This window comes from Alosa pseudoharengus, unplaced genomic scaffold (genome assembly GCF_046254945.1).
Source record: "Alosa pseudoharengus isolate Yale_2024_CS ecotype anadromous, Long Island Sound unplaced genomic scaffold, YU_APseudo_1.1 YU_APseudo_1.1_scf_13, whole genome shotgun sequence".
NCBI classification, from domain to species: domain Eukaryota; kingdom Metazoa; phylum Chordata; class Actinopteri; order Clupeiformes; family Clupeidae; genus Alosa; species Alosa pseudoharengus.
Genome location: NW_027468598.1, coordinates 37,313,823 through 37,338,260, shown reverse-complemented (window position 1 = coordinate 37,338,260; position 24,438 = coordinate 37,313,823). Strand labels below are relative to the sequence as shown.

General features: G+C 44.0%; 2 protein-coding genes across 4 annotated transcripts in view; one reads left to right on the top strand and one right to left on the bottom strand.

The window, feature by feature from the left end:
• The window catches only part of sgpp2 (sphingosine-1-phosphate phosphatase 2), a 6,711-nt gene extending 5,545 nt beyond the window's left edge, over positions 1-1,166 (top strand). For all 3 annotated transcript variants that reach the window (XM_076282997.1, XM_076282998.1, XM_076282995.1), the window contains exon 5: positions 1-1,166. This exon is cut by the window's left edge and continues 841 nt beyond it. The gene's annotated coding sequence lies outside the window, so the exon portion shown is untranslated.
• A 751-nt stretch (positions 1,167-1,917) lies between these two features.
• Positions 1,918-24,147, bottom strand: farsb (phenylalanyl-tRNA synthetase subunit beta). Its single transcript, XM_076282994.1, has 17 exons — positions 24,041-24,147; positions 23,345-23,400; positions 22,160-22,314; positions 21,956-22,028; positions 21,455-21,570; positions 20,545-20,695; positions 20,231-20,339; positions 20,065-20,135; positions 18,179-18,240; positions 16,457-16,508; positions 15,939-16,000; positions 14,629-14,836; positions 14,409-14,489; positions 13,841-13,933; positions 12,487-12,604; positions 10,248-10,400; positions 1,918-2,394 (listed from the first exon to the last, which is right to left on the bottom strand). Exons 1-17 carry the CDS (start codon positions 24,096-24,098, stop codon positions 2,243-2,245), a joined length of 1,770 nt encoding a protein of 589 aa, XP_076139109.1. The 5' UTR covers positions 24,099-24,147; the 3' UTR covers positions 1,918-2,242.
• Positions 24,148-24,438: the final 291 nt, after the last annotated feature.

The window sequence follows — 24,438 nt, the reverse complement described above, 5'->3', positions numbered from 1 at the left end:
ACTTTAGTAAAAGTAAAAGTACCACAATGACAACCCTACTTAAGTAAAAGTAAAAAGTACCTGCTTTTAAATGTACTTTAAGTATTAAAAGTAAAAGTATTTGCATAATGATTTATTCTCTTAATATCTATATTCTAAAACGAAAAATCAGTATGGGCTGTGGCATTTTAATTAAGCTAGTTTTAGGTTATACTCGACTAGATAGTTTTAAGCTAATGCAATTGTGCTTACCATCTGTGGCACAGTTTACATTCTGACCTACAATTCTAGAGACTGTAATTCTGGTTACCTAACTAGAGTGATCTGCTGAGTAATATCATTCAGCAAAACACGAGAGCCTGAAGGTTAACGGGGTAGACCAGGGAAACGTCGGGTGGATCGTAATGCAAATTATGCTGATTGAACAGAAAAGTTGCTGAGAAAGGTGTCTTTATGATTAGGTTCAGTTTCACTTGCGCAGACGCATAGACATTGAATGAGCGTTCACATTACTACCCCCCAATTGTAGGCTATGCATCTTTATTTGATCACACACAATTAAGGAATATTTCCTAATCTGGAAAATTTTACGTTTTTTCCGGCCACCGGTTCATTAATAGTCTACCATTCATTTGTGCCGCAAATGATCAGACGTGTGACAGAAGCATGGGCATAGCCTGTAACTTAGCTGATCCGCGGATAGCAATCTCATCGGAGGGGAGGCCCTAACGCTGCAGATAACAGACAGAGAAAGGCACAGAACACAGTTGCATGTACAGTGTAGCCATGGGTCTGGTGAATATAGCCTGCAGATGGGATGGCTACAAGCTCACGCTTTGCCTGGTCTAGACTAGAAGCTTATGTTTCTAAGATTGCACGTAGCGCTCCAGAATCTTTGGTAGCAACCCCGCCCCCTGGTAAAACAAACGTGTTTGTCAGAGAGAAAAAAAAAACTGATCATAAAATGTATCGTAAAAAGGAACGATGGTGTTGTAGAAATGTAGCGGAGTAAAAGTACAGATAATTGCTGTAAAATGTAACGAAGTAAAAGTCAAAAGTATGCACTATAAATTTTACTTAAGTAAAGTACAAATACGTGGAAAATTTACTTAAGTACAGTAACGAAGTACATTCGTTACATTCCACCACTGGATACAGCTGAATAAAAGTCATGCAAACCTTCTAAACTCTAACATCAATCCAGACTTGCATGTAGTACCATTAAATATACACACACACTGATATACACCACCAGACTTGCATGTAATACCATTAAATATACACACACACTGACATACACCACCATCAAACCAGACTTGCATGTAGTATCATTAAATACACACACACACTCACACACACCACCAAAGAACGCACAGACGCACACACACCACCAGAGAACGCACACACACACACACACTCACACACACCACCAGAGAACGCACACACACACACACACGTACAGCTCCATGCATTTCACACACAGAAACACACATTGCTGGAGCGGGCACACACTTTGGAATACACACACACACCTTGGAACATACACACCTTGCAAATTTTGGAACACGCACCTTGCACACCTTGGAACAGATCTAGATCACTCCACAAGACACACACACACCCACACTGGCACACACACACTCAACTGTGCAGTAAGTAGTGAGAGAAGCACATATCAGAATAAAGCATTTAGATGACACACACACTCACATTTAAAGGAAACAGAGAGAGATCTGATAGCAAGGAATGCAGCCTGACAAGGGTGTACAAACACACACACACACCAATGCAAACACACAATCAGATAAGTGCCCAGTGCAAATACACACACACACACTAAGTTCATGAACACACGCACACCAATGCAAACACACAATCAGATAAATGCCCAATGCAAACACACACACTCTAAGTTCATGAACACACACACAGGTAATGTCCAGATAAAGATGGTCTTTATTGTCCAAAAGCTTTTAAGTGATTCTACAAAAGGATAGGGTGTTTGTGTGTGTGTTTGTGCGTGCTTAAGAGAAACACACACACACACGCACACACACACATATTGACAGGCTTTGTGTGAATACACACAGGCATCTGCCACGGCTACCTTGAGGGGTCCTGATAGACAAAGACACACCCCTCACAGCACCAAAGTCCTTCTGTCCAATCAGAGCAAGCCATTTCCTGGGGGATGATGATGATGAGCCAATCATATCCGAGCAGGAGTCTGTGGGGTGCGGTTAGGCCAAGCGCTACCATGGTTTCACAGGAAAGGCTCGATGTCCAGGTCGAGGGCAGAACAGGGTAGCGTGAGCTCGAAGCGGTTGATCACATCTGGGTGAAGGACCCCGAGGTGTCCAACACTCTGCCCGCGTGCAAAGATCTCTGCGCAGCGCCCAGGGAAGAAGGTTGAATCTGAGAGACAGAGAGACAGAGAGAGACCAACAGAGATCATCCAATCAGAGACCAACAGAGATCATCCAATCAGAGACCAGCAGAGAATATCCAATCAGAGACCAGCAGAGATCATCCAATCAGAGACCAACAGAGATCATCCAATCAGAGACCAAGAGAGATCATCCAATCAGAGACCAACAGAGATCATCCAATCAGAGACCAGCAGAGAATATCCAATCAGAGACCAGCAGAGATCATCCAATCAGAGTGAACAGCAGATGAATCTTTTGCAATGTATCTAGTATTGCAGGATCACACTATCGGGATATTATGGTTATGGAGGGCACTCTGTGTGTTACCATGACACCCAGCATGATTAACATTCTAATTGGATCGGCAGTTTTATTCCAAGAGAGCCATTTTCCCGATTGTAATCAGAATATGTAAACCCATTTGTTGAGCTAATGGTTTTAAAGTTGACATTTTGTAGATCAATATGCTCCGACTATTCAACCGGAAATCCTCTAGGAACCCTTACAAAAATCAAATGTTTGCGGAGGATTTGCAACAAACTTGTGGGTGATTTGTGGGATGGGTTCACTAGAAAATATTGCCAGAACAGATTGAAAGGGTCTAAAACAGTGCAACTCGTAGCTCCTGTACCTGTGTGAAATCCTCTAGAACAGATTGAAAGGGTCTAAAGCAGTGCAACTTGTAGCTCCTGTACCAGTGTGGTCCGAACACTACGGCCTTTCTTTACGGCCACCCCCAGACATCAGCTGTCCACGCCCCCTCTCTCTCTCTCTCTCTCTCTCTCTCTCTCTCTCTCTCTCTCTATAGCTGTAGGGAAGTGGCATTTTTGTAACATTGCTCTTTTTTCACTCTCCAACAACTCAAATATGGTCTCTGTAGATACTTTTACACATAAACCTGATGTGACCATCCTTCTCTTTATCATATATTTTATTTAGAGTCATAACCTTAGTTAAATAAATTTTATGGCCATTTAAAAGTGTGAGAGGTTACCAAAATGCCATAAGTCCTATATCCACCATTTCAAGGGGGATTTAAAATGTTTTTACAGATTCTGGATCTCATTTGGTGCTATACCTTGACCATAATAATTCCCTCCTATTCACTCCGGTTTTTAATTTTTGTCAAAATATTTGGCCGAAAAGAGCCCCTTGGATCATATATGTTACTATGGACTTGAAGCTTTTATATTGTGTGTGTTCCTTGCAAGTTGTGCATTAGTGAGGCAAGTGTTTTACCATCAATTCCTGTTGTAGGGGACCCCCTTAACACCCTCAGTTAGTTTCAGAAAGATTGGTTAACTTTTAAGGGATTTATTTAGAATTTCTGTATTTAGCTGACGTTACCGAAATTCCACAAATTGTGATGAAGAAGTTTTGCTGTCTACAACAGTATTAAAATATAATATTTGCAGTTTTCTTTGTGTAAAAGGGAAAATCAGTAGTCTGTGTAGTAAACCAGTGGTTTCTGAGCAAAAATCAAAATTTTTATCATTTTTATTGAGTATATAATCTATTGTGGCATATTGGTAACGTCCCTTATTTTTGCTATTATTCTACTTGTATAACACCAAAAAAACAAATGATCACCACAGTTTTGAACAATATTGTATGATACTTCATTTCATCTAGGAGAAATTCAGAGGATGTGTTTTAAAGGAGAAATATGAACTAATAATACGTTTCTGTGGCATTTCTGTAACACTGCCTAGGGTTAGGTTTAGTCAAACTATGAACAATATCAAAAAAACATTTACATCATTACATCACTGAATCACATATCTACTTGACAAATACTACTTTTGACATTTATGACAATATAAGTAAAAAATATAGACATTTCGACATATAAATGAATGAGAATGAATGGGAAATATAAAATGTTTGTGATTTCAGCCTGCATAAAATTAAGGGGGAAGGTATCACTATAGCTTTGGACAGTAAAGTAACACTTATAATATTGTTGGAAATTTTTTTTACAAAATATATTGGAAGAGAGCACTACAAAGTAAAAGTGTATTTTGTGGCATTTCTGTAACATTTCCTAGGGTTAAGTTTAGACTAACTGTGAACAATGTCAAAAATGTACATCATTGAATCACATATCTACAATTGACAAGTACTGAGAGTAGAGTTTTCACATGTCTAGCAGTCTGTGTTCAAAATGTACTGACTGTGAGTTCAGCTGGTCAGTTTGTAATGCCCATGTGCCACATATGAGGTCAGATATTTTGCATGTAGAAGGGTGGAATATGACTTTGCATACATTAAATGACATCTACACATCAAGAGCTTTCAGGAAATATATGATACAAGGCACCTAGGTGTAAGTATCCCAGAGATGCATCCTAAAATGTACTGACTGTGAGTTCAGCAGGTCAGTTTGTAATGCCCATGTGCCACGTATGAGGTCAGATATTTTGCATGTAGAAGGGTGGAATATGGCTTTACGTGCATTAAATGAAATCTACACATCAAGAGCTGACTGTAAGTTCAGCTGAGGTCAGATATTTTGCATTTAGAAGGGTGGAATATGGCTTTGCATATATCTCAAATAAAGGTGTTGGAGCCTATACATGAAACTTGCTGCTTTTAAAAAAATCACTGTAATCAGTAAACATTGAAATAACATTAGGCTACAGGATGAAATTGGGTGCATTTTCCATGGGTTCAAACAGCATATTTGTATAATACCAGCATATTTCATGGCATAGCATTTTCTGAGCAGAGCTTACAAATAGGGAGCCTACTGTAGGCCTATTTCTCTAGCCTAAATGTAGGCCTAAGCGATCTTTGGAGTAGAAGAATGTATCCATCTCTTGAGCAAGTGTGCTACAATTGGCACCAATGTGTGCGTCTGGCTGTCTTGTTTCATTTAATACCTTTACCTCAAACATAGGAGCAGATATACCCATAGTTCAGCTTCTGAAAGACAATGATGATAAATTGTATCTCCCGCGATTATTTGCGCTATTATGCGCTAGACTTGAATTACGTTCATTCTTATAGCCATAGCCTAGAGGAAAATAGACATCCAAAAGATGAATCTGATTTATTGAAAACAATACTTGGTGGATGATTTTCCACCATCTATGATGTAGGAAGTCTTTAAATAGGCTGACATAAAAACTGAGAGTGAATGTTCCCTCTTTGGATAAATGGATAAATCCTACTCCAAAGATCACTTAAATTTAGGCGAGAGAAATGGGCTATTTAATTGCAAGTTCTGCTCATGTTATTTCAATGTTAACTGATTACACAGTGTTTTTCTTTTTTTAATCCAGCAAGTTTCATGTAGCCTATAGGCTCCAACACCGTGCACGTATCATGGTGTTGAACGCATTCCATCGCATTTCCATTGCGAAGGCGCTCCCTTAATTTCGTAATCTCAACCAGCGCTCAATTCCAGAGCCAGACCATGCCCCTAAAGACGACCCATCACTCGATTCTTGCAGATGGGTCATTTGAGCTTTTGTTACACCCCGCTACATCGTATATTTAAACAGAAAAAGTATAATTGAGTGCAATGAGTTTTGTGCAGGACGCAATCTGCGCGACACTTGACATTTCAGTCTACCACGCAAAGACTTCAAAATTGGCCTTTGACTGGACCGGATACAAGATAGCCAATGTCTGGTCAAGATATAGGATTATCCTGCATTGGCATTGCATGGAGGCAAAGTTGTCATTTTAATGTGCATTGATATCATTGATCAAACATGAATCGTTGATATCACTCACGAAGCAGTTGCTGAATATCCTGTGATGATTTTGTTTGATAATTTGTTATGATAAATGTAGCTTAGAAATAACGATGAACAATCAAATATAGAATGTCTCAACCTTTATTTTGGCATGCTAAATTATTTAAAATACAATACAATAAAATACATGTTCAAATTCGGCCTTTACCCGACATCAAACGCAATATATTATTTCACCTTATAGTGGCGCTGGACCTTAATACAGCCCTAAAAACTGATATTTACCGGGGGGCGGTGGTCGTCAGGGGGGGGGGGGGGGGCCTAAGGGAATTTTTTAAGCCTTAGGGGAAGGGCCAGGAGAAATGTTTTGGCCTGGGGGGAGAGCCGAGGAAAATTATTTTTTCCTGATCCATGATATTTTTTCCTCCTGATCAATGATCCGTTTTCGATATTTTAAAAGGCCATTATACGACTTTTTAAAATTGTTAGTTTGGACCCCCCCACTTTTGCTGTGCGAAATACCAGTGCTGTTTTCAGCATATGTTTAGTGCCTCATTGTCATTTTCATTGGATTCTCCCATTTGCGCGTAAATCGCTCGTAAGCTTTTTTAGTTTTTTTGTTACACGCATTCTCCCATTCCGCTTCTGTCACACACACAGCGACAAGCGTCAAATCCCCCGCAGTGTTGATAAGGAAAAAAGCCTTATAGGTACGCCAAATAAATAATAACCTATAGGTTTATGCTATGTAAAACTCCCCATTAACAGCATCGTGTCACTAACCACAGCTAAGACTGCACAATCTCGTATTCACTCTGTTGGATATCTGAAGCCAGTTTGTCTACTTAGATACTGTAAATCCTCAAATTATGGTCGGGGTCTTAAGACAAAGTACAGGCCTTTAGGGGCAGAATTGTATTCGAGACGGCCCTTTATTTCTTATGCAAGTTTTATTTTGAGACATGCGTTTCTTGGAGCGGCATACTGGTAGGCCTTCAAAAGCATGACATTTTCGGTTTAGTTTGATATTTAATTTACTTTTCGACTGTTTGATTATATTGTTAAATGTTGGGACTGATGGGCACTGAAATCTGGGGGGTATTTGATGATCACTATTACGTTCCATGTTGAAAGAGTGTCGGGATTTCAAACAAACCATCCGCTTTCATGCGTTAATTGAACGTCCGCGGTCCTGTAATGGAAACCTTATTGCGTAGCCAAGTAGCCTATTGATTTATTTTTAAATTATGCATGATTTACTTTTTATTAATTTCGTAGGCTGGAATGCTTCGAGTCGCGGCAACTGTGTTTAAATGTAGTAGCGTGTTTCAGCCTCTGGCGAGCTCTAGCAAGGCGGCAAGCGACTGAGCTTGAGAGCGACATGTTGGAGAACCAGCTGGAAAGTCAGTGGCCGAATGCACGCAAGAGTTGTATACATAAGAAACACCCAGAGTTTGGGGGTGCCAAAACGCGTAACTCTCCCTCTATCGAGCGTAAATGACACAGGGGAGAATTCTGGCAGAGTGAAATATGCGTAATACGCGTTTTTTGACTGTACGCACGCACTTGGGTTAATTCCCCTCTTAGTGTTTTGTTGTGCCTATAGGCAATTCCATGGAAAATTACGTTTTTTGTAACATCCATAACGCCAATAAAATGTGATGGTATGGTATGATGTGAATGATTACATGAAATTTGAGCATTTGCTATTTTTGGCTGAAGAATGTACATGAGAAAAAATGAAATGTACAGAAAATTAATGTTATCATTCACATCATACAAATGCCAAGGCATTTCACTGCCGTTATGGATGTGACAAAAAGTCCACTTTCCGTGGAATTGCCCTCATACAGTGTTGGGAGTAACGCGTTATAAAAGTGGCATAATGTAGGCCTAATGGGCCTAATTTGCTGTAACGTGGTAGGCTAATGTAAGGCATTAAAAAATGCATTTTAACCCGAAATGAAGTGGTATTTTGTTTTTATAGGCATATACAAATTCGCCAACAACGTCGCAAGATCAACAGAGGAGAAAAAATCAGTGTAAATTGTAGAATGTTATCTCCTGTCAGGCCTAGGCTATAGGCTACTTTCAAGATGATTGTGGCTGCATCAAGTCGGACTCTACATTTGCGACATGGACATAAAGGCCTGCTTGAGCATATGGAGGCAGAACATTCATTCATATCACAGAGGGTAAGCCTCTGACTCTGGGTGGAATGCCGCCTAGATTAAAAAAGTTAAAGCGATTTTGGAAGGCTACACACCTTCCAAAATCGCCTGTTTTCCGTTGTATGTTGACAGCTGCTGGACGACGATGGAACAATAACGATTTTTTTTAAACTCTCAATTAGGCCTACTGTAACTGTGTGTCAACCTGGCGTTCGTTAGGACCGTACCACTGGAGGAGGGACCGCTCATAAACTCCCCTTAATTGTTGCAAACATAGACTAGATATAGTTGCGACTTCCGAACAGTTTTTGTGAGTGCTACTTTGTTAATATTTGGGGAAACTGCGAGTAAGGGGCTGCGACCTTTCTACATGTAGGCTGCTGAAGTGCCGCGAGGGCGCAGAAAATGAACTTTTGATAGTCGAATACATTGAATAAGTCAACTAATCGCGGCAGCATTAATGCAGCCTTGCTTACTGATAAAGCCTCGGATACGACCTGCCTGCTTGGCTATCCCTAACTGTATCCCTAACAAGGTGTGTCGGACATGGGGAGGGAGAGAAGTTAAGAAAATGTGTTTAGTTTCACAGTGTGCTGTGCTTGCAGGGGGGTGGGGTGGTCAGTGTCTGTATAGAGAAGGGCCAACTAAAGATGCAGAAGAGCTACTGTAACTGCTAATGAAGAGTGGAGTGGTGCTGGGATGAAGAGTTCTGTAGTGGGGACAGGCTGTAGCTGGCTGAGAGAGAGAATATAGACACCATATGATAATTTAATCTCCTGTTGATGTATAAACAAAATGTTTAAAATTTTTTGCATGATTACACTAAGAGGGTGGTAAGTAACTCAGATTATATTTAATTGTATAAAAAAAGCTTTTTATTTCATATGTTACAAATATTCCACTCCAAAAAGGAATGTTACTAAAATGCCACTTTGGTTACAGAAATGCCATTTGGACGTTACCAAAATGCCACATGATGTTACAGAAATGCCACTAAGGTTACGAAAATTCCACAAAATAGGTTACCGAAATGCCTTTACAGCTCTCTCTCTCTCTCTCTCTCTCTCTCTCTCTCTCTCTCTCTCTCTCTCTCTCTCTCTCTCTCTCTCTCTCTCTCTCTCTCTCTCTCTCTCTCTCTCTCTCTCTCCATCACTCAATATCTGGTTTCAACTGAGCTTTCAGGCTGACTGTGAGTGCTTGATGATGAGATTGTGTGTGTGTGTGTGTGTGTGTGTGTGTGTGTGTGTGGTGTGTCTGTGTGTGTGTGTGTGTGTGGTGTGTGTGTGTGGTGTGTGTCTGTGCTTGATGATGAGATTATGTGTGTGTCCCGGTGAGTGTGCATGCAGGATGCTGGAGATGGATTGTGTGTGTGCTCCCACGTCTGGGGTGTTTGCCTGTGGCTCTATACCTGCCTTGGAATGTACTGTAGACGTGTGTGTGTGTGTGTGTGTGTGTGCGCGCGTGTGTGCATGTGTGTAGGTGAGTGTGTGTGTGTGTGTGTGTGTGTGTGTGTGTGTGTGTGTGTGCGTGGCGTGCGTGCGGTGTGTGTGTGCGTGTGGTGTGTCTGTGTCTGTGTGCGTGTGTGTGTGTAGACTGACTCCAGCTGCATCCATCACTCTCCTGTCTGGGCATCATGTTTCTGTCCTTCTCCTCTCTCTATACCCCCCCCCTATCTGTGCATGTGTGTATGAAACACAATGACCTCAGCACCCCCCCCCCCCATCTCAAGGTCATGGGGGATCTGTATCAAGCCTGTTATTGATCACTGAGCTCATCTCAGCTCTTCAGACAAAGGGAGTGAAGGGAGAAATACAGCACTTTTACACTGTATTTTATGACACACACACATTCGATCGTGTCTATGTGTGCGTGATTCCACAAAATATAAATATATCTGTGTGTGTGTGTGTGTGTGTGTACTTGTGAGTGATATTCACAAAGCCACTGACCACCTGATTGCCTACCTTCGGCTGCCTGGATGTGGTATCCATGGTCACGACCCGGGTTGACCTCCAACAGCTGCATGACCCGATCGAGGAGGCCGTGGATGACCTCGAAGCCCGGAGACTTGTTATAGAACACGGCACACAGCCGGCGGTTATTCCGCGCTCCCACATCTGACCACCAGGGGGAGAGAGAGAGGAGAGACGTCACAGGTCATGTCACATTTATAATCACTGCAGTTCAGTTACAGTGGAATTCAACATTGATTTCTGATTCTGAACAGCCAATACCACAAGATACATCTCAGTCTCAGTCTCAATGGTCTTGCTGCTAAATTGGATTGTGTGTGTGTGTGTGTGTGTGTGTGTGTGTGTGTGTGTGTGCGCATGCGTGCGTGCATGCGTGCGTGCGTTGTCTTTTGCATCACAACACAACACACACATCAGTGAAGTCAAATCCGACTGACATGAATGCTGAAGACACCAGAGCATGAGAGAGGGTTGGAGTTCTCAGAGACGTCTGGGTTCTATGTGTGTGGGTTCTGTGTGTGGGTTCTATGTGTCTGGGTTCTATGTATATGTGGAGCCTTGCTTAGAGAGATGTCTGGGTTCTATGTTTGTGGGTTCTATATCTATGATCAGCCTTGCTTAGAGAGACGTCTGGGTTCTATGTTTGTGTGGAGCCTTGCTCAGAGAGACGTCTGGGTTCTGTGTTTGTGGGTTCTATGTTTGTGGGTTCTATATCTGTGAGGAGCCTTGCTCAGAGAGACGTCTGGGTTCTATGTTTGTGTGGAGCCTTGCTCGGCGCATTGAAAATGAGAGTTGAAACGCATCACCATTTCATCTGCTTTCATGTATGAAAGCCACCAGACAAACTATTTGGGAAGGCAGACGTTATTACTACAACAACCCATATGTTGGTGATGCTGACGTACGTTATTACTACAACAACCCATATGTTGGTGATGCTGACGTACGTTATTACTACAACAACCCATATGTTGGTGATGCTGACGTACGTTATTACTACAACAACCCATATCTTGGTGAGGTGGACACTCAAACAGCTAATAACAGCACAGACAGTCATCAACAAAAAAAATACGGTTTCAGGCACGCACGCATTACCCAATCAGACACGCATATTACATATTACCCAATCAGGACACGCATATTACATATTACCCAATCAGGCACACATATTACACAATCAGGGACACATATTACATATTACCCAATCAGACACGCATATTACCCAAGCCTGTTATTGATCACTGAGCTCATCTCAGCTCTTCAGACAAAGGGAGTGAAGGGAGAAATACAGCACTTTTACACTGTATTTTATGACACACACACATTCGATCGTGTCTATGTGTGCGTGATTCCACAAAATATAAATATATCTGTGTGTGTGTGTGTGTGTGTGTGTGTGTGTGTGTGAGTGTGTGTGTGTGTACTTGTGAGTGATATTCACAAAGCCACTGACCACCTGATTGCCTACCTTCGGCTGCCTGGATGTGGTAACCATGGTCACGGTACCCAATCAGGCACGCATATTACATATTACCCAATCAGGCACGCATATTACATATTACCCAATCAGACACGCATATTATTCAATCAGGCACGCATATTACATATTACCCAACCAGACACGCATATTACCCAATCAGGCATGCATATTACATATTACCCAATCAGAATCATAAATGGGACACAGGAACACAATGACACACAATATCAATAACAAACAAGTAAACACACATACACACACACACACACATACCTACACAGGTACATAGACACACACACACACACGCACAGTTACATAGACACACACACACACACACAGTCACAGACACACACACACACACACACAGACACACACAGTCACAGACACACACACACACACACACAGACACACACAGTCACAGACACACACACACACAGTCACAGACACACACACACACACACAGTCACAGACACACACACACACACACACAGACACAGACACACACACACAGTCACAGACACACACATACACACACAGTCACACACACACACACACAGTCACAGACACACACACACAGTCACAGACACACACACACAGTCACAGACACACACACACAGTCACAGAGACACACACACACACACACACACACACACACACACACACACACACACACACAGTCACAGACACAGACACACACACACAGTCACACACACACACACACAGTCACACACACACACACACACACACCTCTCTTGTCATCCTTCAATACGATGTCGGAGATCTCAAACAGCTTGAGAGGGAGGGGCATCTTGCGATTGGCTGCCAAAGTCTTCAGTAACCCTGGCAACAGAGTGGTGCGCGCCACCTGCAGGACAGACATGGAACTACACTCAGTAAGTTCTGGGACACACACACACACACACACACACACACACACACACACACACAGCTACTTCACACCACTGTGCAAAACTTAATAATTTCACGTCTAACACATTCTTTTAAGGATCCAACCGTAATGAAAGAGATCGACCATCATTATTGATCTTGAGCAAAGCTGCTCGATTATGCCAAAAATCATAATATGATTATTTTGGTCAATATTGAGATGATTATTCAACATTACACGGCTCTTCACAAGGCAAGTAGAACTTCTACCGTAAAATATATTCATGTAATTACCGCTGCAAACATATAATTACCGCTGTCAATGGCAACGGGTTTTGTGCTTCTGATACGTCTTTCATATCACTACGCAAGGACTGGAACTTCATTCAAAAGTGAAAGCAGACGGTTGATCAGCTGTGTTCTAAAGAATGTTTGATTCAAGTTCAGCGTGTGTTGTTGCGAACTATTTGTTTCACAGCAAATGCCACGATGAAGCGTAACAAATACGCTATAGTCTAGGCTATGTAGGCTAAGTCATATCGTGGGGAGTTTATTATTTCGTTTTGGCAAGTAGCCGTGTAGTAAGCGGGATAATGTATAGAACGCCGGTCATTACTGGGAAAATAAGTCCCTTCAGGGCGGGACAAGACCCCTCCACTGTGCGTCGGGGTCCGGCTCGCCCTGTCAGGACTTATTTTGTGTGTAAAGGGTACTGTGTGTGTGTGTATGTGTGTGTGTGTAAAGGGTACTGTGTGTGTGTGTGTGTGTGTAAAGGGTGCTGTGTGTGTGTGTGTAGAGGGTGCTGTGTGTGACAGTGTAAAGGGTGCTGTGTGTGTGTGTGTGTGTGTAAAGGGTGCTGTGTGTGTGTGTGTAGAGGGTGCTGTGTGTGACAGTGTAAAGGGTGCTGTGTGTGTGTGTGTGTGTAAAGGGTGCTGTGTGTGTGTAAAGGGTGCTGTGTGTGTGTACACCAAACACACTTTACACAACATGAAACAATACTTCAAACAAACACACAACATCGTTTATACGCCAGGGAGATGTGGCGGGTGACTGTGTGCGTATGGGTGCATGTACTGTATGTGTGTGTGCAACCGAGTGGAGTCTCTCCCTCTCTTGCATTTCAAGTGGCGCACCAAAACGTCTCTAAAGTCCGATATACAGTAGGGAGAAGGGGGAAAGTTCAACTTCTCACAGTGTGTATAAAGGGTCTCACCTGAAACTCAGCGGTCTTTGGGTTGGCGATGTGCACAGCCTTCACATCCTTTATCTTCTTCCCTAGCTTCTCTGCTATGTCCTCCTGTGAACACTACACACACACACACACACGCGCACGCGCACGCACACGCACACGCACACACACACACGCACACACGCGCACACACACAGGCGCACACACACGTGCACACGCACACACACACACACAGAAGTGTATGCTTGGGTCTATGTGAAATTTCTGTGTGTGAAGATGTGTGTAGGTGCATGTGTACATACAGTATGTCGGGGGGGGTGTGTGTGTGTGTGTGTTTCATCAGAGCAAATGTCATGTCTCAGTGAGTCTGGTAATATGTGTGTGTGTGGGTGAGCGTGCGCATATGTTTGGTGCTGGTGGTGGTGTGTGTGTGTGTGTGTGTGTGTGTGTGTGTGTGTGTGTGTGTGTGTGTGTGTGTGTGTGTGTGTGTGTGTGTGTGTGTGTGTGTTCTTACCAGAGCAAATTATTATGGCAATACGTGTGTGTAGGAGAGCGTGCGCATTATGTTGGGTGGTGTGTGTGTGTTTCTTACCAGAGCGAACGTCAGTGCCTCAGTGAAACCAGCAGCAGCCAAGTCAGTCCTAAGCAACTCTGTCAACTTATTCAACGGGAGCTAAAACACACACACACAAAGATAAGTAAGTATACAAAATCAGCAAGGAACTACACTGCACTGCTATGGTCAATTGGACCCTCTAATCTGATTAGCTGTGCTATGTAGGTTTTGGGCGTGGTTATTAAGCCTCTCTCACCTGATTGGCTACTGTGTAGGTTTTGGGCGTGGTGCGGATGATGTTGTTGAAGCCGTAGGCGATGGCGGCGTCCTCCATGATGTCACAGGCGTGGATGACATCAGAGCGCGTGGGCGGAACCTCCACCCTGATCTCGTCGCCCTGGCCGGTGACCTCCGACCTCAAGCACATGCGTGTCAGCAACGCAGCGATACTCTCTGCAGACTCTCTTTGGACGGGAAGAGAGACATCAGTGTGTGTGTGTGTGTGTGTGTGTGTGTGTGTGTGTGTGTGTGTGTGTGGGGTTCGAAATTAGCAACCACCAAGTGCCAATGGGAATTACATGTTTGTATTGGCCGTTGAATAATGGCAGGTACTGTGACACTTTGGCTGCTTATCAACTGCGAGAATAGGCTACTTCAGTCTGTCACGCTAAACTGGCTTGCCATATCAACTCCGCTACTTCAGTCTATCACGCTAAACTGGCTTGCCATATCAACTCCGCTACTTCAGTCTGTCACGCTAAACTGGCTTGCCATATCAACTCCGTTACTTCAGTCGGTCACGCTAAACTGGCTTGCCATATCAACTCCGCTACTTCAGTCTGTCACGCTAAACTGGCTTGCCATATCAACTCCGATTCGCATCAGTGTTCTGTTCGCCTAATGTTGACATGAGGACAATACATTTTAGTCTTAGTCATTACTCACATGCATCTGCTGAGAAACGAAGTACATCGCCACACAATGCAAACATTTCAGATATTGTTTAGAAATGTAGGCTATTACTTCCTCACTTTCACTTTTAATGATGGCCAACTAACTACTGACGTAATGATATGAGACGGAATTTATAGCTGAAAAATAAGCTGTTGCCGATGTCATATTTTTGCAGTGGTCATTAGTAACGATCCTTGGTTACCTTGGTTACTGACCAAGACAGAGCAACGCGGCACCGTGTATATACAGCTCTGGAGCAACGGAATTCGTTCGCTCTGCTTCAACACCGATTACAGGCTACAAAACTATTGGACCTCCAAACATTGGGAAGGCCCGTTCAATTGAATTGGGAAGGCCCGTTCATTTGGACATTGGGAACATTGGGAAGGCCCGTTCATTTGGACATTGAGAAGGCCCGTTCATTTGAACATTGAGAAGGCCCGTTCATTTGGACATTGAGCTGGGGCTAATGATAGGCCACTTTCAGAACAGTTAAGAAAAGTAACGTTAAGTTTTGGCTGGTAAAAAATATTTTTGGCCGGCCACTTTGGCTAGTAGGCCAAAAAGTTAATGTGTGTGTTGTGTGTGTGTGTGTGTGTTTGCATGACTCACTTGATGCCCACTCTGCGGTTGACAAAGTCTCCTGAGAGAGTCTCCGTCCTGTAGACCAGCTCCTGGGGACCCCACACACAATCAGTAAGAACTCGCACACCTGCTCCCTTTAGTGGACGACACGGTGGTCTGTTGAGGTTGTAAAACGGCCCCGACGCGAAGCGGAAAGCTAAGGTTCATCAGAATCCTGGGCCAGTCATTAGTTCTAAATGGATGGTTGCTACGGCCAAAGGCCAGTCGTTAGTTCCATCTCTCCCGTTGTCAAGCGGGCATATCCCAGGATTCTGATGAACCTTAGCTTTCCGCTTCGCAATTTCTGTTAACAGACCACCATGTCGTCCATTATCCCTTACATAACTGCCCCCCATAGTATGGCATTATAACTGCCCCATAGTATGGTATTATAACTGCCCCATAGTATGGCATTATAACTGCCCCACAGTATGGCATTATAACTGCCCCATAGAATGGCATTGTAACTAGTAGTGCAGATGAGTGCTGAATGCAATGATACGTACAGGGTACACACAACACCGCCCATCAGGATACAACACTTCAGCCTCCTCCACCCTACAGGGAGAAGGGGGGAAGAGAGAGAGAGAGAGAGAGATCAGAGGACAGTCAAAGTATTTGAGTTGCTGTATTTGTGTGTACTACAGTGTGCATTGTGTGCAGTGTGCAGTGTGTGCAGTGTGCAGTGTGTGCAGTGTGTGTGTGTGTGTGTGTGTGTGTGTGTGCAGTGTGTGTGTGTGCAGTGTGTGCAGTGTGTGCAGTGTGTGTGTGTGTGTGTGTGTGCAGTGTGTGCAGTGTGTGTGTGCAGTGTGTGTGCAGTGTGTGTGCAGTGTGTGTGTGTGCAGTGTGTGCAGTGTGTGCAGTGTGTGCAGTGTGTGCAGTGTGTGTGTGTGTGTGTGTGCAGTGTGTGCAGTGTGTGTGTGTGTGTGTGTGTGCAGTGTGTGCAGTGTGTGCAGTGTGTGTGTGTGTGTGTGTGTGTGCAGTGTGTGCAGTGTGTGTGTGTGTGTGTGTGTGTGTGTGTGCAGTGTGTGCAGTGTGTGTGTGCAGTGTGTGTGCAGTGTGTGTGCAGTGTGTGTGTGCAGTGTGTGTGCAGTGTGTGTGCAGTGTGTGTGTGTGCAGTGTGTGCAGTGTGTGCAGTGTGTGTGTGTGTGTGTGTGTGTGTGTGTGTGTGGTGTGTGTGTGTGTGTGTGCAGTGTGTGCAGTGTGTGTGTGTGTGCAGTGTGTGTGTGTGTGTGTGTGTGCAGTGTGTGCAGTGTGTGCAGTGTGTGTGTGTGTGTGTGTGTGTGTGTGTGCAGTGTGTGCAGTGTGTGTGCAGTGTGTGCAGTGTGTGTGCAGTGTGTGTGCAGTGTGTGTGTGTGCAGTGTGTGTGTGTGTGTGTGCAGTGTGTGCAGTGTGTGCAGTGTGTGCGTGTGTGTGTGCAGTGTGTGTGTGTGTGTGTGTGCAGTGTGTGTGTGTGTGTGCAGTGTGTGCAGTGTGTGTGCAGTGTGTGTGCAGTGTGTGTGCAGTGTGTGTGCAGAGTGTGTGTGTGCAGTGTGTGTGTGTGTGTGTGCAGTGTGTGCAGTGTGTGTGTGTGCAGTGTGTGCAGTGTGTGTGTGTGCAGTGTGTGCAGTGTGTGTGCAGTGTGTGTGTGTGTGTGCAGTGTGTGCAGTGTGTGTGCAGTGTGTGCAGTGTGTGTGTGTGCAGTGTGTGTGCAGTGTGTGTGTGTGTGTGTGTGTGTGTGTGTGTGTGTGTGTGTGCAGTGTGTGTGTGCAGTGTGTGCGTGTGCAGTGTGTGCAGTGTGTGTGTGTGCAGTGTGTGCAGTGTGTGTGTGTGTGTGCAGTGTGTGTGTGTGTGTGTGTGCAGTGTGTGTGTGTGCAGTGTGTGTGTGTGTGTGTGCAGTGTGTGCGGTGTGTGCAGTGTGTGTGTGTGTGTGCAGTGTGTGTGTGTGCAGTGTGTGCGGTGTGTGTGTGTGTGTGTGCAGTGTGTGCAGTGTGTGTGCAGTGTGTGCAGTGTGTGTGTGTGTGTGTGTGTGTGTGTGTGTGTGTGCAGTGTGTGTGTGTGTGTGCAGTGTGTGTGTGTGTGTGTGTGCAGTGTGTGTGTGCAGTGTGTGTGTGCAGTGTGTGTGTGCAGTGTGTGTGTGCAGTGTGTGCAGTGTGTGCAGTGTGTGTGTGTGTGTGTGCAGTGTGTGTGCGTGTGTGTGTGTGCAGTGTGTGTGTGCAGTGTGTGTGTGTGCAAAACACATTTCTTACGTGAAGGGCTCCGCACAGTACTCGCTAAACATGGTCACCATCATGTCCAGCACAATCTTTGCCTGTAAAAGTGTCACACACACACACACACACACACACACACACACACACACACACACACACACACACACACACACACACACACTAATATGGTTAATGACAGGAGTACATTTTACATAGGACTGTAAAGCCAGTGTGTGTGTGTATGTGTGTGTTAGAGCTTAGATCGGGCCCAAAAAATCAAGCCCGACCCTACCTGTGCACATTGTGCCCGAGCCTGACCCAACACATTAACTGTAATTATGAGCCCCAGCCCGATTTAAACCCAACATTTTTTAAATATGTGGGCCATTATAATAACTGACGTTCTCAACTACAATTCCGAGCTGTTTGAGCTACAGAAATCCGTTTAGAATTATATTAATGAATAATGCAACGGAGGATGAAGAATGTTTGTTTATTCAGAATGGAATGGATCGCAAATGAATCCGAATGTAGAAACGTAAGCACTTACAACGTAAAATTATGTCCCTGCAGCAAAACTCAAGGCATTTCTCTGTGAGGGCTTGCCTCGCTCTCAGGTGTATGCTTGGAGAAGTGACAAAAGAGGACATTGAAGGCTGGCTATCATTATTTCTGCCATGGCAAGCCTGCTTCATGTTCATCTTAAAGTCTTTTTGCTGTCATAGAGGTGAACATCGTGCGCACTTAATGCAAAGTGCATAGCATACCTGACAAATGCATAGGTTACCTCCGACTTTTCTCCAAACTTGCTCCAAGTTATTTCTCCTGTTTTTATTTCTTTCTTTACATCTTCAAGCTTTACGTTGCACTGAAGCTACACAATACAGCACAGCAGGTGTGATGCGTGAGCTACACAATACAGCACAGCAGGTGTGATGCGTGAGCTACACAATACAGCACAGCAGGTGTGATGCGTGAGCTACACAATACAGCACAGCAGGTGTGATGCGTGAGCTACACAATACAGCACAGCAGGTGTGATGCGTGAGCTACACAATACAGCACAGCAGGTGTGATGCGTGAGCTACACAATACAGCACAGCAGGTGTGATGCGTGAGCTACACAATACAGCACAGCAGGTGTGATGCGTGAGCTACACAATACAGCACAGCAGGTGTGATGCGTGAGCTACACAATACAGCACAGCAGGTGTGATGCGTGAGCTACACAATACAGCACAGCAGGTGTGATGCGTGAGCTACACAATACAGCACAGCAGGTGTGATGCGTGAGCTACACAATACAGCACAGCAGGTGTGATGCGTGAGCTACACAATACAGCACAGCAGGTGTGATGCGTGAGCTACACAATACAGCACAGCAGGTGTGATGCGTGAGCTACACAATACAGCACAGCAGGTGTGATGCGTGAGCTACACAATACAGCACAGCAGGTGTGATGCGTGAGCTACACAATACAGCACAGCAGGTGTGATGCGTGAGCTACACAATACAGCACAGCAGGTGTGATGCGTGACCTGTGTTGCGCAGATGACATCACAAATGACATTTTGTAACTCTGAGCCAACTTTGTACACACTTGTTACTTTGGCCTACTTTGTAAAATATATAATATTATTTCTGACTATGGCATAGCTTTACCTCCCCACCCAAGTAGGCTAATAAATAAAAATTAAAAAAAATAATAATAAAAAAAAAATGCTTGATTAATGACCCGGCCCGGCCCGAGGATAGAGCTGGAAATATCGGCCCGGCCCGCGGGTCAAGTGTGTCAAGTTCGGGCTCGGGCAGAGAATCTAAACTCTAGTGTGTGTGTGTGTGTGTGTGTGTGTGTGTGTGTGTGTGTGTGTGTGTGTGTGTGTGTGTGCGTGCATGTGTGTGTGAGTATGAGCATACTTACCTTTGTGAGATCTGTAGCTGTGCACTCAATGAAAACATTTTTTGTGTTGAGAGAGATTTTTGAATGGTTCCCTGCAGACAAACAGAGAGAGAGAGAGGAGAGAGGGAGACCTTAAAGCTACTGACTGACTAACAAATGCTTCTGTATAAATGTGTGTGTATGTTACCGTTGATGATCGGGGGCATGGATAGCACCACTCCGTTGCTGTCGTAGATCACTGGGTATAGAGGCTCATCCTCGATGATGTGCAGGTAGTGACGCAGGTGACTATCCGTCTGTTCCACAAAAACATTAACCGTTACCGTGGCAATGTCTAAAATAACAAAGACTGCTGCTAGGGCAACCCCTCCCTGTAGCCATGTCAAAGAAATCATATTGATCAATCAATTAGAGCCCAAGTTACAAAGAGCTGATGTGTCTATTGGCCAATCGTGGCTAATCAGACCCTCCCCCTGTGTGTTATGGCCAATAGGAGCAGACCTTGTAGAGGCCCATGAGCTGATTGGCTGTGTACTCGCTGCTCTGGTTGAGGGGTGTGAAGCGGATGTCGTTGGGTGCTTTGGCCGTGTATGTGAACGGACCACTGATGGTGTCCAGGTCATGGGTTCCTATGGCAACTAGGGTCCTCTTCCTGGAAGGACAGGAACAAAAAGAAAACATCAGCTGATACACAGCAATATCAGAAGCCAATCAGGACACAGACAGCAATATCACCAGCCAAACAGGACACAGATAGCAATATCAGCAGCCAATCAAAACCCACACACAATATCAGAAGCCAATCAGGACACAGTATGAGTTTTAGGGCTTGAAAATGACCAAACCAGACACAAACCAAACCAGTTGCGCCACCATTTTCTAGCACTTCTTAGCCTGTCGGTTCTGTGTAGGAGAACCCAGTAAAAGCTTATTAGCCTGTCTGTTCTGTGTAGGAGAACCCAGTAAGCGCTTGTTAGCCTGTTTACAGCATGTTCAGGAGCTTCAGGCTAGATTATGACCTGTAGATGTTCAGGTGGAGTTTCTAGAGCCTGGCCACGATTAATGTAATGGCCCAACTCGAGGGGCGGCACCAAGCGTGCATTTGAAAATCTCACTGCACGCAATTAGATAAGACTATACGACCAATGTTTACTGACTGATTCCGGACTTTGACACAATTGCGACTGTCATCCGTTTAGCTTGCCTTTGGCCCGCCTATATCAGATACACCGATGTGATTGGCTCCCCGCGATACAAGTGGCAAAAGTAACGTGCATCATTACTCATTGCCAGAGTGTCTCGCAGAGACAATTCAAATTGTGCTCTTGCGAGAACTCTGGATTTTCCAGGGTAAGAGCCTAGAACATTATCTGCAGGAGTTTTTCTAGATGTTCAGAGACTAGAACCTGACCTGCAGACGTTCTGGTGGAGTTTCTCCTGCAGTTCGATGAAGCTGTCATAGCGTTCCTGGGTGAAACTGATGTTCCTCAACACTGCAGCCACTGCATGAGGCCTCACTGCTGCCGTCTAGACACACATATTTACACACACACACACACACACACACACACATATATATTATATTTACACATCCTTGCATGCACCCGCACACACACACAAACACACACATTTACACATCCTCGCATGCACACACACACACACATTTACACATCCTCGCATGCACACACACATATACATCATTGCATGCGCGCACACACACACACACACGCATATTTACACATCCTCGCATGCGCACACACAAACACACACTTACAAATCATCGCACGCACACACACACATATTTATACGTCCTTGCACGGGCACAGAAACACACACACCTATTTACACACATCAGTACCACAAAAACACACTACTGACAGATATTCTCTCTCTCTCACACACACACACTGACCTCTTTTGTAATGATGAGCTTCTGAGCTTCCCCACCAGAGGCTTTCACACGCTTGTACCGAGGAGCCTCAATCCTGTTCAAGAACGCACACACGCACGCACGCACACACGCACACACACACCTGTAAACATGGGTGCTCAAACATAAGTAGAAAAAACACATCCAAATACATGTGCGCACACACACACACACACACACGCTCACCTCTGCTTGAACACCTGCAGGCCTCGCACTAGTCCTTCGAGGCAGAGCAGGTCGTATCGGTTGGCGGGGACGTCGATCTTGTAGAGCACCACGTCGGACGCCCCCGATGCCTTCTCCCCACCCTGCTCACGGCTGATTATGTCCCGCTCCGACGTCTGACAACACCAGCGCCATGACAACCGTTAGCACAATCCACAACAACCACCTCAAACATAGCAAACCATCACCGAACGCAAACAGTCCCAATACACAACAAGCACACCAGCTACAACCACCTCAAATACAGCAAACCATCACCGAACGCAAACCATCCCAATACACAACAAGCACACCAGCTACAACCACGTCAAATACAGCAAACCATCACCGAACGCAAACCATCCCAATACACAATAAGCACACCAGCTACAACACAACATATCTCACACACACACACAGTCCAACATCTACACCACATCATCATAAAACACCAGTTTCAACGCCGCACAGACACATCCCATAATAACCTCATTAAAAGCACACACACAACTCTGCATAACATTCACACAATCACACGTGAGGTTCACTGTAGTGATGCAAAGCCAGACAGCTCTCTAATTTACCCCTATAGGCCTCTGCTCTCTAATTTACCCCTAAAGGCCTCTGCTCTCTAATTAAATGCCTTCCTTTCCTCTAAGACCACTGTAGCCCTGGCTTACCCTGCTACTACAGCTAGGGCGGTGCCATACTGCATTACGTATTTGCCCATACCGTAACGTGATGAATAACGTTCCAAATTGAGAGAAACTATTAAGATGGATTACAATATAAGTTAACATTATGCAATTATATATTATTTGATAAAATCAATAATTATTTTATAAACTAAATTATTATAATGATTATGAATACACATTTGTATTCCACCATCTCCCCTCAGCATATCGCTTGTTTTTTGTCACATCGCAACACTTTGTCCTCATTACATCATAACCATCACTTTACACAGTGCAGCAATTTAACACAGGATGCTTCATTTGTGATCAAAACATATCAATCACAGAAGCACAGCTATTTCACTCGGTATGGTGCAGCAGCACCTCACAGTTTCAGTGATAAACCACAACATGGGCAGAAAACATTACACACAAACACAAACATGGTGAAGAAGTAGGCTACACTTTATATCAGCACAATTATACTTACAATCTCATCCAACTCCAGTCCAAACTCAAAACACAGCTCGTCAAACTCCTCATCGCCTAGAACAGGCAGCAAGAATGATTAGTAAACATGACTTTCATTTAGTTTATGATAAATGATGAAAAAGCTAAAACTGGTGTATTGAATCCGAATATTGTATTTGACAGGCGCATTATGATTACGTCACAGACTCAAAGCAAATCAAATAATACAACAGAATAAAGAAACAAAGGCTTGTCCCAACATACTCTATTTATTTAAAGATAATTTAAATAAATCATCCTGATTTCAACGCATCTTAAAACTACAGTTGACTTTAATCATGTGAATTCAGCCCAACGGAAGTAGCGTCTGACATGATGCAATCGGTGTCTAGTGAGCATCTGGCTACACGTATCTGGGCATCCTCGTAGAAACAAAATAATGACATACACTGCTGTCTCCATACATATCCGGTTCCAAGATCATTATGAAGTTCTACAACAAACCCCAAGCAGAAATAAAAGGTGTCTCTATGGATACAAACAATGGCTTTGCCTATTGGAAACTGACACGCAACCATAACCTTATGTCGTGCTAGCATGCTTGCTTGCTGACTATCTTGCATTTCTCCTGTTCTATAAAAAGTCGTTTCTACACTAAACATGTCAAATGTAGATGTCTACGACAGTAGGCATGTTAGTAGTGGAGTTTTCTTACTGTAAGTTTTCCCCAAAGCCTGAAAGAGAAGGTCCCTTTTCACGCTGACAGTCGGCATGATGTCCACCTCAAATCGAATAATCCGTGTGGAAAAGGACCTCCGTTAGCCGGTTGTAGGTGTCCACAGTGAACGCCTGATTATTTTAGCTTCAACGTTTTAACTTTTATCTCCACTCCCCCTCCGTTTCCAGATTTTACGTTTTTTCTGTAATGTGAATGTTCAGTAGTTTGTACAAAATCTAAAAAGGAAACTTTTTCAAAACTTTTCTCCAAGATTGAAATGATGTCAAAATGGTTCTAAACATAATAGGCCTATATACGGTTCTAAATTGGCAAATATTTTAACTGGTAGGCCTAGGCTACCAATATATCAACATCTATCTACATGCTTAACAGAA